Raw genomic sequence first — 13,827 nt, 5'->3', positions numbered from 1 at the left:
ACAGAGGCACCAGAGGGATGGGTGGTGGGAAAGGAATAAAACTTGATTAAAGATAACGTTACAAACTTGGGAGCCAAATATCAGCATCCTCCCTATCTCCTCTTTCATTCATGGCCATATTGTAAGTGGAGTTTTAATCTATTTTCCTACATCACCCCCAATGTCTGTATTATGTCTGATTTCACCAACTCCTGTTTTAGAGTTAAATAGACAGGCAACCTTCAGGCTTCTACTCTCTTTGCCATGTCCCTCTCCTCCCAAGCTTGCAGCTTTTCTCCATAATTATGTCTTGGGACCAGAAATTCTCCTTCCCCTTTCAGTATTTCCAAGGCAGGTTCCACTCTGGTATGATTCAAGGGAAGATCTTGCTAGCAAAATCTCCTTATCTATGCAAAAAAAGTCAAGACATGGCCTTGAAGAGTTCTTTGTGATAATCTGCATGCAACAAATCCCAGGCAGGGTGAAGATGGGAGGTCATGAGTTATTCATAAGAAAGTTCTAGAACAGACTTACACCACGACAGGAAAGAGGAGGAGAATTAGGGGGGTTGGCAAGGGCAGGAAACCCAAGGACATGTGCAAATGAGCTGATTTTCCAAATGCAGGAATTATCCATTCTGTTGATAAACTGCTGCAGTTTATTTACTTATTTACACATTAAATTAAGGCTATCTATCCCTCTGCCTCTCTCCTTCCTTCCAGTTTGCTGGATATATTCCTGTGATGCAAAATAACATAACATTAAACCTAGAGGAGATATTACTCAAAATATAAATCTCCTGCAGGTGAATTATATGACAAGTCTCAAAGCCAAAGAGAAAGTTCCCTCAAGTACATGCTGACTGGGGTTATCAATTTCCCTTGTCTCCCTCTATTTGCTCAAATAATCAAGAATTAGAATCATAGCATTTGAATGGTTAGGGATCTGATAAATCCTGCCCCTAAAGCACTGAATGACTTGTCCAAATCACACGCTTGTTAAGGTCAGCCAGATTCTTAGGCCAATACTCTTATTATTGCCCGGAACCATGTCTCTGAAAGCTCCGATACTGTACCAAAACCCAGTGGTACTATCATGACTAATCAAAAAAACATATAAAGTAACACTTCAACAGGTAATGACATGGAGGCTGCATTTGAGCAGAAAGAAACAGCTGACCCTTGAACACGTTTGAACTGCATGGGTCCACTTACACGCAGATTTTTTTTTTTTTCAGTAGAATACAGTAAATGTGTTTTCTCTTATAATTTCCTTTTTCTTTAAGTAAGCTCTACACCCAATGTGGGGCTTGAACTCATGACCCTGAGATGAAGAGTCGCATGGTCTACTCACTGAGCCAGCCAGGCGCCCCTCTCTTATGATTTTTTTTTTTTTTTGAGAGAGGGAGAGACTCTTCAACAGGCTCCATGCCCAGCATGGAGCCCGATGCAGGGCTTGATCTCGCAACACTGAGATCATGACCTGAGCTGAAATCAAGAGTCAGACGCTTAACCAACAGAACCACCCAGGCGCCCCTCTTATGATTTTCTTAGTAACATTTTCTTTTCTCCAGCATACTTTAAGAATTTGAAATATAACACATATATGAAATACATGTTCACTGTTTATGTTATTGATAAGGCTTCAGGCCAAGGTCAACAGTAGGCTATTAGTAGCTTTTAGGGAGTCAAAAGTTGCACTTGGATTTTCCACTGTGCAGGGGGTCAGCACGCCTAACCCCCAAGTTTTCAAGGGTCAACTGTACTGTCCTGGGCTTTCTAAGACCTTAGCTGACTCTCAGTTATGATGCTAATTTGCAGTCACAAAACTTTGCTTGGCCTTAATTTCTTCATCTATAAAATGACATTCAATAAGATGATCTGTAAGCTTCCTTTATTATTATTGTTATTGTTTTTTGTGATAAAAAATACTTAACATTAAATTTACCAACTTAACCATTTCTAAGGATACAGTTCCTTAGTGTTAGGTCTCTTCACATTGTTGTGCCGTCCATCTCCAGAACTTTACTTCTTGCAAAACTGAAACTATACTCATTAAACAACTCCCCACTTCCTTCTGCCCTCAACCCCTGGCAACCACCATTCTACTTTCTATTTTTATGAATTTGACAACCCTAGATACCTCATATAAGGGGAATCATAAGATTTGTCTTTTTGTGACTGGTTTACTTCATTTGGCATAATGTCCTCAAAGTTCATCCATGTTGTAGACTGGGTCAGAATGACCTTTCTTTTAAGGCTGAATAATATTCCATTGTACAGATATACACATGTTGTTTATTCATTCATCTGTCAACGGACACTTGGGTTGCTTCCATCCCTGGGCTCTTGTGAATAATGCTGCCATGAACATAGGTGTGCAAATATCTTTGATACGTTTTCTTTTAATGCAAACCATGTAGTAAATTTTTTTGACTGAGTGTTATTAATCCAACACTACCTTCTGATCATGTGAAATTGATTTCCAGAATAAGAAATTAACCTGACAGTCTGTTTAATTTAACAAATATTTATATGTAAGCCTGCATGTTTCCTTTTAAGGCACTTGATACCTACCACTTCATGATGAAAATACCAGCCAGTCTGATCCAATCAAAATCATTATCCAGTGGCAGCTCTAAGGACATACGGCCCAATTCAAATAGCTTCTATGCAGTTCCACGCAGAATAAACCAACTGACCTCCACATGCTTTACACCGTAGTCTTTAATATTCTCAGGGTAGATTTTTTTAAAAGGTCAAGCAAAGGGAAGGGAAAAGGAAAAAAGGACAGAATTTACCTTATCATGCCGTATCATTAGTGATGTCTTTGAGCCCAGAGCGGAAAGAATCCCAGCTATCTCTACAGCAATGTAGCCCGCACCAACAATGACACTGCGGCTAAAATTAGAGATAGGGTTAATATTTTCAAATAAACTTTTTTGGGAATAATTTTAGATTTATGGAAAAGTTGAAAAGATTGTACAGAGGTGTCCTATATACACTCTGCCCAGTTTTTCTGCAAGTTAACATCTTGCCTAACCACGGTACACCCGTCAAAACTAAGAAATGGACGTTGGTACATTGCTATTGACCAAACTCCAGGCTTTATTCAGACTTCACCAGTTTTTCCATTCATTTCCTTTTTCTGCTCCAAGATTCAATCTTGGATACTGGATTGCAATTTTATTTTATTTTATTTTGTTTTATATTTTCTTAAAGATTTTTTTTATTTATTTGACACAGAGAGAGAGCACAAGTAGGGGAAGCCACAGAGGGAGAGGGAGAAGCAGACTCACCACTGAGCAGGGAGCCCGGTGTGGGACTCGATCCCAGGACCCTAGGATCATGACCGGAGCCAAATGCAGACGCCTAACCGACTGAGCTACCCAGGTGCCCCTCACATTGTAATTTTATCCCTTTGTAGAAGGGAAATATACTTTTAGTTATTAAAAGTTCTTCAGCCTCGGGGTGCCTCAGTGGTGCAGTTGGTTGAGCGTCCGACGCCTGGTTTCGGCTCAGGTCGTGATGTCAGGGTGGGGATCTGGGGGTCATGAGATCGAGCCCCACACTGGGGTCCATGCTCAGCACAGAGTCTGCTTAAAACATTCTCTCTTCTTCTCCTTCTGCCCCTCTCCCTCATACTCGTTCTCTCAAATAAACCTTAAAAAAGTTCTTTAGCCTCATTTCTCTAGAGAGGAAACAAAAAAACCTTTGAAACTAGAGATGATTTTTAAATTTTATTTATTTTTTTGAAGATTTTATTTATTTGACAGAGAGAGACAGCGAGAGAGAGAACACAAGCAGGGGGAGTGGGAGAGGGAGAAGCAGGCTTCCTGCGGAGCAGGGAGCCCAATGCGGGGCTTGATCCCGGGACCCTGGGATCATGACCTGAGCCGAAGGCAGACGCTTAACCGACTGAGCCACCCAGGCTGCCCCCAGAGAGGATTCCTTATGAGTGACCTTCATACCTAAAACGAAAACTGGCAACACACTCACCAGGATTCTTCCCTGCTCAGAACTTCTCCTTGATCACTATTCAATTCTACCAATCTTTGCAGTAGGTTATAGGCCAATTAAAGCAAGCCATTTAAGTTATAGGATAGATCTGAATTAATTAAAAGTAGACTTCCTGCATAAACTTCAGTCTAAGAAGGCATCTTCAACACTAGGTGAATGCTGACGAAGGTCTGAGTCAGTGGTGGAGAAGCTGATCCTGGCCCTAGAGAAATGAGGATTACTTCCATGCTGCAGCCTGGAGCATAAATGCCCCTTAGCTGGAGCTGCCCCGTTCAGGGCTGGGGTTCTCTAACGCTTCAAACACGGTCCTCTACCATTGCTACAGTGCTAGGATAAGAAGCAAGCAATCTGGAAAGAGCAAAGGAAACCTTTCTTAACCACCTTCCAAAGGTAAGGTATCCATGTGGTGAGTCTGCCATCAGAGGGGTCTGGTCTAGACAGGGGACGAAGTATGAACCCAAATAGCTGCAAGTCAGCTTATCTTACAACCCAGGATTTGGAAAGAGAAATGTCTACATAGTCTGGAAGGTATGAAATAGCTCTTCCATCTCGGCCTCCCTCTTTCCTATTATATTTGACCTCTTTTCCTTTCTTGAGGTCATGAGATCGAGCCCCGCTCAGTGAGGCATCTGCTTCAGATTCTTTCTCCCTCTCCCTCCCCTTCTGTTCCTCCTCGCTCACACACGCTCATGCACTCTCTCTCTAAAATAAATAAAAGCTTTTAAAAAAAGAAAAAAATTGTTCATTCATTTCCTATGTTCCCAGAGTCTTTTGTCCTAACACACATAAATTCACTTATTAAACTTGTATTGCTAGCATTTTAAATATTTTAAAATAAATGATTTTACTTTTATACAGGTATCTATAAAGAAGCTTCTATGAGGGTGAGTCTAGAATTGACTTGTATCATCCAAACATGACAAGTAAGGACCACATTTCTGGAAACATTCTCACATGTGTCATCATTCAACCCTAAAACCAAACAGGACAGGGAGGATCATGAGGGAAGAAAAGCGCTTCTCTGACGTGGCTGCGTGCCCTGCAGACAGCAAATCTAAACAGACTGTGCTTCTCTTGAAATCAGGAGGGTGCCTGCTCCGAATATCTTCATGGGAGGTTTCCACCGCAGCTATGAAACTCAAAGAAGCCCTCTTGCCCCCGTTTCACCGTCTGTGGCTCCAGGTGAATTAAGGTAAAGGTACGGACAATGGATTATTAGTCACCCTCTGTGAAGGTCTTTATAAAAACACAGGATTAAGACCTCCAACGGGAGCGGCAGCGTTGAGCAATACTGATTCCAGAGCGAGTGCTACTCAGAGGGAGATAAAGACCAGTCCTGAGCCAAACGGCCCCTACTCTAGCTCCTAGGTATCCTCGCCTATCAAGAGCGAAAGGAGGCTCCCTGCAACCTCGAAAGCCCGCAAGTGGCAGCTTCTTCAAATTGGAGAAACGATCTTCCTCAGTAGATTCTTTTTCTATATATCTAAATCCGTGACAGACGTTTACTAAGGTCCTTTGGACAAACACACGTAGAGGACAAATTCAGAAAAGCTCTCTTTTGTGAAAGTGCCAGAGCCTTCATTTATGGAGATTCTCTCTGCACTAGCTGCTTTGGAAACCAGAATCAGTTACCTGAGACACATCATCAGCTGATGCTGTATTAAGGTGAAGAAAGAAGATGGTTTTAGGGCTTTACTATTTATTCTTCAAAACCACCATGTATTTGATTCTGGTCCTAAAAACTGTAATGAAAGATCTGAGTCGGGGGCGCCTGGGTGGCTCAGTTGGCTAAGCATCCGGCTCTTGATTTCAGCTCAGGTTGTGATCTCCGGGTTCTGAGATCGAGCCCCGCGTTGGCTTTGTGCTTAGCGGGGAGCCTGCTTCTCTCCCTCTGCCCCTCCCCGCTCTCTCTCTTTCAAATAAATACATAAATCTAGAAGAAAGAAAAGAAAGAAAGAAAGAAAGAGAGAGAGGGAAAGAAAGAAAAGAAAGAAAAGAAAAGAAAAGAAAAAAGATCCATGTCGTTCCCTAGGATATTAGTGGATGAGATACCCAAGGTCATAAAAAGAGAGGCAGGTGAAGAAAATTCAAGGAATGCCTGCATTTAACCGCTGGGAGGGGGAGGTAGAAGAAATGTTAGCAGGAAAGACTGAGGAAGAATGAACACTGAGGTTGGGAAGGAAACCAGCTTACCCAGGCAATTCTTCCAGCTGGAAAAATCCATCACTGGTTATTCCTAGGCAGGCACCTGTGTAGGAAAATGCCATACAGATCACACAGACTGAGCTTTCTCTTGTAAAACGGTATCAATATTTTGTGTAGGACCCAGATGCTTTCTCTGCCATCACATACTGTTTTGACAAGTTTTGTCAAAGTCTCCACTTGGGAAGCTGCCAACCCAGTCTTCCCTGAGTGCACATTTCCGTTTTCTCTCTAGAAATAAAAGCAGTGACGACTACCTATTACATTTCTCCAAGGAACTAAGACCTTCCTGGCTCTTGTGAAGAGACCCTGCCGGCTCTGCTTCATTCTCCTGCCCCCTAATGTAGACATGAACCCCTCAGCTCAGCCTTGGCTCTCTTCTGTGTTTTTCTCCAAAGGTTTAAGCCAACTCTCCCCTCACTGTGGAGGACTTCCAAATATTCCAGTTTTGACCTCCTCCCCAAGTTCCAGTCCCAGATTTCTAACTGCCCTGCTATATATATAATTCTACTTTGCTTCAAACTCAGTATGTTTAGAATTGAACCTAAACTTTATGTCCCAACCGTATCCCTCTCTCAAGTTTGCCACTTCAGTTAAATGGACCACCTTCCACCAATAATCCAAATGAAATCCTGAGTTGTCAATCGAGGATTCCTTCTCTCAATGCCCCCCACAACATTTCATCAATTAATAAAAACATTGCACTTTGCCAAATTCGAGGTGCCATGATTAAAGGACACATCCAGGGACGCCTGGGTGGCGCAGCTGGTTAAGCGTATGACTCTTGGTTTTGGCTGAGGTCATGGTCTCAGGGTCATGAGATCAAGCCCCACTTCGGGCTCCACCCTCAGTGCAGCGTCTGCTTGAGATTCTCTTTCTCCCTCTCACTTCCCCTCCCACTTGTGCTCGCTCTCTTTCTCCCTCTAAAATAAATAAATAAATCTTTTAAAAAAAATAAAGGACACATCCTGATTCCAGATGTGATCAATATACTTTTTTTTTTTTTTAAGATTTTTTATTTATTTATTTGACAGAGAAAGACACAGCGAGAGAGGGAACACAAACAGGGGGAGTGGGAGAGGGAGAAGCAGGCTTCCCGCCGAGCAGGGAGCCCGATGCGGGACTCGATCCAGGGACTCCAGGATCATGACCTGAGCCGAAGGCAGTCGCTTAACCAACTGAGCCACCCAGGCGCCCTCAATATACTTTTTTTAAAAATGTGTCCTGGAATCCATGAAATCCAGCAGCTGAGTCTTCCTTCTGAGGCTGTTATGCCTGTTCTCCTCTCTAACGCCTGGCCCGCTGCAGTGGCTCAGTAACCGTCTGCAGAACTGAGCTTCTCCTTTACGGGTCAGATGCTGATGCTGGGGTTCAGAACCATATCATCACCTCCCATACATTCTACTGTGACAGCTTTCTATACTGATCTCCCTCCTCTGTGAGTCACTGTCGCATTAGTTTTCTAAAATTATCACTTAGATCTTGTCACAACCCTATTTATAAGCCAACAGTTATTTGACCCAGTTGTCGCGAACTCTAGAGATTCCTTCATTTGACTTTGTAAGTCTCCACAATTGGGCCTAACCGTCTTCTAGTCTCCGCTTAATGAATGTGCCCCCAGAACTTCAGTGCTGGAAAAACTGGTCAAATTGGCTGAATGTCTTTCCAAGACATCTTTATTACCCACTGGTTCTTTTGGTCTTCCTCTTCCTCAGCACGTATCACTCAATTTGTGAACCCTTTTCCTGGGAAGTCTTTTTGGTTGATGCCATCCCATAGTAATCTGTCCCACCTGTGAGCACCCCAAGCCTCACTGTCTGGAAATAACCTTGGAACATTGACTTTTTATTTTATTTCTTTGCATTTGTTTTTATGTTTTAAATTAATAAATGTATATATTTTAAAAACTTAAAAAGCACAACAGAGCATCTAGTGAAAAGCAGAAGTCTTCCCACCCCTGACCTTTAGTCCTCTCCTTAGAGGAAGTCAGCATGACAGGGCTTTGAGTATCTTCCCAGAAATATTCCAGTGCATATGGACAGTCCCCCTCCCTTTTGAAAAAGACACAAATTGTAGCATACTATACACTCTGTTGCACACCTTGCTTTTTTTCACTTAACATTCAATCTTGGAGACTGTTTCATATTAGGATGCTTATGTCCAATCTTTCAACTAAATTTTAAGGTACTTGAGAACAGTATCTTACTATCTTTTACGGTAGTTGCTCTTGACCTTTTGGGGGTCATGAACCCCCTTTAAAAGCTGGTGAAGGTTTTGGATCCTCTCCCCAAAGAGAACAAAATACATAAATGCATATACACTCAAAATTTCCCATATAAATTGAGGTTGGTCATGGATCTTATGAGGTCAATCCAGGGAGAATACAAAATTTGTATAAGCTATGATCACCGCCCAAAAAGACCTTATAATCTAGTTGAGCAGAAAGATTTGAACCATGTTTCTTGTGTGAGAATAAGGCAGTATGTTCATGGCTTATCCCTGTGTGCATAAAATGCAAGAGCGAATAGGACTATCTGAGATTCCTTACTGCTTTAAATTTATAATTCTCTGTGTGAGAGAGAAAACTATGCATACGAAGAAGGTTTAATAGGTCATTAAGTCATATCCACACAAGATTTCACTTCCTTGAACCAAACAGTAACTACAGAACATGTCTTGTAAATAACAACCCATGTGACAAATCCAGGCAGGTGACCATCTCTGCCATGCTGTGAAGGAAAGGAGGAGATTCTTTGCTGATTTTTCTCCCTGTGTTACCTGTAGGATGTATGGGCTTGGAGCTGGAAAAAATACCTTTCTTTGCCCCATCACTAGGTACCAGTTAAGCCAATTACATTTAGGCTCTGCAGAGACTTTCTCCTATGGCCATGTGGCCTTGTCCAAGAGAAAGAACTGGAACAGATCCCCTAGCATGGCTTGCAAGGCTGAAGACAACAGTAAACTCCACCTGACTATTAACAACAGGTATTGCCTTGAGAAGACTCACCGGGAATCTGGCTCTCCTGAGGACGGGAGGGCACACCACCTGTGGCAATCAGGATGTGAGGAGCGGTGTATTTGTTCCCATTGACCTCTACTGTGGGCTCGGGATCACACGTGAACGCTGCGTGGCCATGGATGATTTCTATATGGGACTGGAGAAGGGACCGTGACATTAGCCTGTGCTCAAGATACAAGAAAAACACCAGTGGCAATGTATCAGCTCTTTCCATTTCTCTACAGAGGCTATCTGGATTCGAGGTTTGCTGATGCCAAGACAACTCTCTAACGTCTGAGTTTCGGCAAAACATCTGTTGACACTCAGGTAAGGGGATTGCCATTTGGTGGGCCGTAAGAAGAAATAAAGATGCTATCTTGGGCCAAAATCCAGAGACCAAAAAAATATGTGCCAGTCACCTCCACAGGGAGAAACCCTACATCCCTGTCCCCAGGAGTTTAGGGAGAAAGTCCTCCTCACTTGCAATGCAATCACACTGAAGAATGGTGTGTCTGCAGGAGGGACACAAAGCTCAGAAAGAAAAAAGGATAATGGTGAAGGAAGTAGAGGTGAAAGAGGAACACTCTGGCCAAGGGAGGAAAATGCAATGCTTCTGTTTTCTCAAACAGAACGGAAGAATACCACAAATACCACGACAATGAAGTTCTGCACTAGAGATGTTGAGAATTCAGACTCTGGCACCCTCCATGCCGGGGCCTCCCTTTAGGGGAATCAGAGCAAGCTTCTGAAGCCATGATACGTGTATCGGCAAGCAAATGTGGGCAACTTACCAGGACAACGGAATCATGGGAGCTTGATCACAAAAGAGCGTATTTCAACATTTCGGAACATGTTCGGTTCTGATTTAAGTTATTTCCTCCTTCCCAAACAGCTCTCCAGGCCTGCTCTACAGATGACCTGCTTAACCAAGCTGAATCAAGATCAGTGCCAGAAGCCACAAGAAAAACCTCCCTCAGGAGAGAATGGTTTTCCACAGAGGCGTATGGGTCAACTGCCAATAATAATCATGTGGGGGAGGAACCGATATAATTTTTATTTGCATTTCCTAAGATACTTGACAGAAAGTTTCCCTTCCTATTCACAATTTCTGGATCGACTGTAAGTAATTTCTCTCCCATAAGGTCACACACAGTAAGTTCGACTACACGCCGAGATTTGTGAATATTTAAAAAAAAATGCTGTTCCCTGAGTGATTTTCTAGCTCTTCCGCAGAAGTATTTTCGCTCACTCCATTTTTTAAAAAAAACTGATGTGGGTGTTTTAGTGTAGCAAGTGGTACCTCTATGCTCACGTCTAACGGTCTTAAAATCTCTTGTCAGCAGTGTAGAGGGGACAAAAGGCCCCCAAATACTTCCCTCTTGAATTGGGGATTAAGGTCAGAAAATATCACCTTCCAAAAAAATAAACCCAATGAATAAGAATCAATATAAAAATATAAGAGGTTAGCCATTTATAGAAGTAACTCAACCCTAAAAGTTGGCTTATAAACAGGCTGCCGATGAGATTATGCTGGCCCAAATATCACCAACAATCTACTGATCTAAATACAATCTAAGCCCTGCGGAAATCTTAGAAACTGCAAAGTGAAATCACAAAGGCAAATGAAGGGTGGTGGGATGTATGCTGTCAAGAAAAGGACAGATGGGGACGTCTGGGTGGCTCAGTCGGTTAAGTATCTGCCTTTGGCTCAGGTCATGATCCCAGGGTCCTGGGATGGAGCTGCCAGACAGGCTCCCTGCTCAGCGGGGAGTCTGCTTCTCCCTCTGCCCCTCCCCCTGCTCACTCTCTCTCTCAGAGAAAAAAAGAAAAGAAAAAGGACCGATGGATGGTGCACCATTTGTCAATGTCTCCAGCAGCCCCGAGTGGAAGGAGTACAACATTTAAGCACCAAGGCAGAAAAAGCCTCAGACTAGCAAAGGACAATATATATTTGCTGAAGGTAAACATGCCTTTGCCCAATGTTCTTGATCAGACTTCATTCACAAAAAACAACCTTCTGAACCATAATTTGCTCTCTTGAGTACATCTAGCCACCAAGGACAAGGTTCCTGTGAGCAAATGAACAATGGCAGCTCTCCAGCCAGGCAGTACTTCCGATGTGAATTAATAAGCTGGAGCATTGTTGTGTAAATCAGTCTCTTATGTTTTGGATTTCTGGAACTAAGTGGAGGGCCAGACCTACTCAAGGGGCGGCCATTACGAGAGACCCGGTCTACCAATCGTAGCATGTGCTGCCCACTCTGTAGAAAAAAAGACTGGCCTTCTGAGTCAGGGACTCGCTCTGGCAGGTCTACCTCAAAATCATTAACTGCAAAAGAAATAAAAGAAACAACAAGAGATACGTGCAAAGGCTATGTTTTTGTCTGGCCAGATGGGTAGCACAGTCCAGCAGAGAACAGCTCCCTCTCCAAGCTCCAAACCCAGCACACTCACCTTGGTTAGATTATTTTGATAGATGGTATTCAGGCGGCTCACATAGGCATCACGCTTTTCCTTTATGACACTGTAATGAAACTTGAGTCAGTACTGAGAAACAGGATTCTCTTCTTTCAGTTAGTGACTGGGGCATCTGTCCCTGAACACCCCTATCAGCAGCGAATCACGCACACGGAGAGCCGTCAACAAGATCCCTATGAGTGAGTATCTCTGAAGGCAGCTGTCCCTTCCCCTGTGTCCACCTGCTCTGCCATATGTGGAGAGCCCTCATTCTACTCCAGGGAGGACGTTCAGGTGGAATCCATGGTACGTAACTTTCTTTCTGCCGAAAAGACAGGAAGAGCTGCTTTGGCAAGTGCCTAGTACTTAGCAGCCATTCAGTAAATAGTTGTTGAATAAATGAATGAATTTCCGAAAATCTGAGGGCCCCTAAAATCTTATGGCAGTTCCTTAAAAAATTAAACATAAAATTGCCATTTGAGGGGGCGGGGTAGGGGGAAAAAAAAAGGAAAATTAAAAAAACAATAATAAATAAAATTGCCATTTGATCCAGCAATTTCACTTCTAGGTATAGACCCAAAAGAACTGAAAGCAGGGACTTGTAGATCAATGTTCGCAGCAGCATTATTCACAGCAGACAAAAGGTAGAAACAACCTAGAAGTCCAATGAAGGTTGAATGGATCAACAAAATGTGGTATGAACACAAGAGAATATTTTTTAGCCTTAAAAAGGAATGAAATTCTGACATGCCACGACATGGATGAATTCTGAAAACATTATGCTAAGTGAAACAAGCCAGACTTAAAAGGACAAATATCATATGAAGTACCTAAAATAGGCAAATTCGTAGAGACAGAAAGTAGGATAGTGATACTAGGGGCTGGCGGGGAGGGGAGATGAGTTATTGTCTAATGAGCCCTTGTTTCTGTTCTGGATGGTAGAAAAGTTCTCGAAATGAATGGTGGTAACAGTTGCACAGCACTATGAATATACTTAATGGCCCTGTATTGACAACTTAAAAATACCTAAAATGGACTTTGTGTGTCTTTGAAAGCCATTTTATTGAGGTAAGACTGACATACAAAAAACTGTACATATTTACATATTTACTGTATACAACCTGATGAGTTTAGAGAGAAGTATACACCTTAAAACCAGCATCACAATCAAGGCCACAGATATATCCATCACCTCCAAAACTTTATGTTATATATATTTTACCACAGTAACACCCTCCCAAAAAAGTTTGCAGCTCATTTAATTATGAAAGAAAAATACTTATATTTGTAAATAGAACCCTCTGAGCATTAACACTTACCGCCAATTGAATTTACTCTCACAACTTTGAAAGCCGTAATCAACGTGATCGTGCATGAATTCAGAGTGGACAGCTGTGTTCCACATTACCTGTAAAAAAAAAAAAAAAAAAAAAAAAAAAGGTAGCCACAACAGTAGTATATGAGTCCTGAGGAAAGAAAGAAATCATGCATGAAAGGGAACTACATAATAGCAGATAAAAATAATGAACTTTAAAATAAAAATAAAACTAAACATTCTAAAAGTTCAGCAATATGACCAGACAGATGTTGTAAGGAAGCTGCTGAAATGTTGCAGGAAATTATTTCCATTAAATTCCCTACTTTATAAACTCTATAGAAGCAGGATGTTATACGCCTCCCAGTCCTTCCGGTAAAATTTATTGTTGCTTACCATCCTTGTTTTAAGTTTCAGATTTGTTGAAGCCCTGTCTTCTGTGATTAGTTCTAGGAAATGGAACTGCATCTGTAGCTTACAGTAACGTGATTTAGAAGAAGCTATGAGATCAAGTTGAGGACTGAAAACCTTAAGAGAATGAATCCCTCTTATAACGTCGGTGCCTATGAACATGTCCTTGTTAAGGACGTGTGTAATTAGACATCTGGAACTCAGAGATTTGTTGCATCTCTGTGGAATGCAGCCTAAAATCCATAAAGGCCTTTTATGCCAACTGATTATCATGACGACTAAATTCAAGTTGGCATCCAGAACTCTAGATGACAAACTATCATTTTTCTTTGTCAGACAAGCCTGAGACTCCATTTTTGACAAGGCTTAAGATTCCTTCTTTGTACTGTTCTCCCTTTATGCCTAAAGATGAGTAACTGATGACCCTGCTGGATTCTGCTTTTTTT

The 13,827-nt window shown here is 42.1% G+C and overlaps 1 protein-coding gene across 3 annotated transcripts in view; it reads right to left on the bottom strand.

Moving 5' to 3' along the window:
* GSR (glutathione-disulfide reductase) overlaps nt 1-13,827 on the bottom strand; it is a 40,884-nt gene that overhangs the window by 11,085 nt on the left and 15,972 nt on the right. For all 3 annotated transcript variants that reach the window (XM_032413462.1, XM_032413463.1, XM_032413464.1), the window contains 5 exons: nt 12,975-13,063; nt 11,653-11,722; nt 9,208-9,355; nt 6,192-6,246; nt 2,780-2,879 (listed from right to left, as the gene is read on the bottom strand). In XM_032413462.1, the coding sequence (XP_032269353.1) occupies nt 2,780-2,879; nt 6,192-6,246; nt 9,208-9,355; nt 11,653-11,722; nt 12,975-13,063 (462 nt within the window). The remainder of the gene's footprint in view (nt 1-2,779; nt 2,880-6,191; nt 6,247-9,207; nt 9,356-11,652; nt 11,723-12,974; nt 13,064-13,827) is intronic.

The sequence above is a fragment of the Phoca vitulina genome, unplaced genomic scaffold (assembly GCF_004348235.1).
Source record: "Phoca vitulina isolate PV1807 unplaced genomic scaffold, GSC_HSeal_1.0 scaffold15, whole genome shotgun sequence".
Lineage (NCBI taxonomy): Eukaryota > Metazoa > Chordata > Mammalia > Carnivora > Phocidae > Phoca > Phoca vitulina.
Note: the sequence above shows the minus strand (reverse complement) of the source record. Positions and strands in the feature narration are given on the sequence as shown.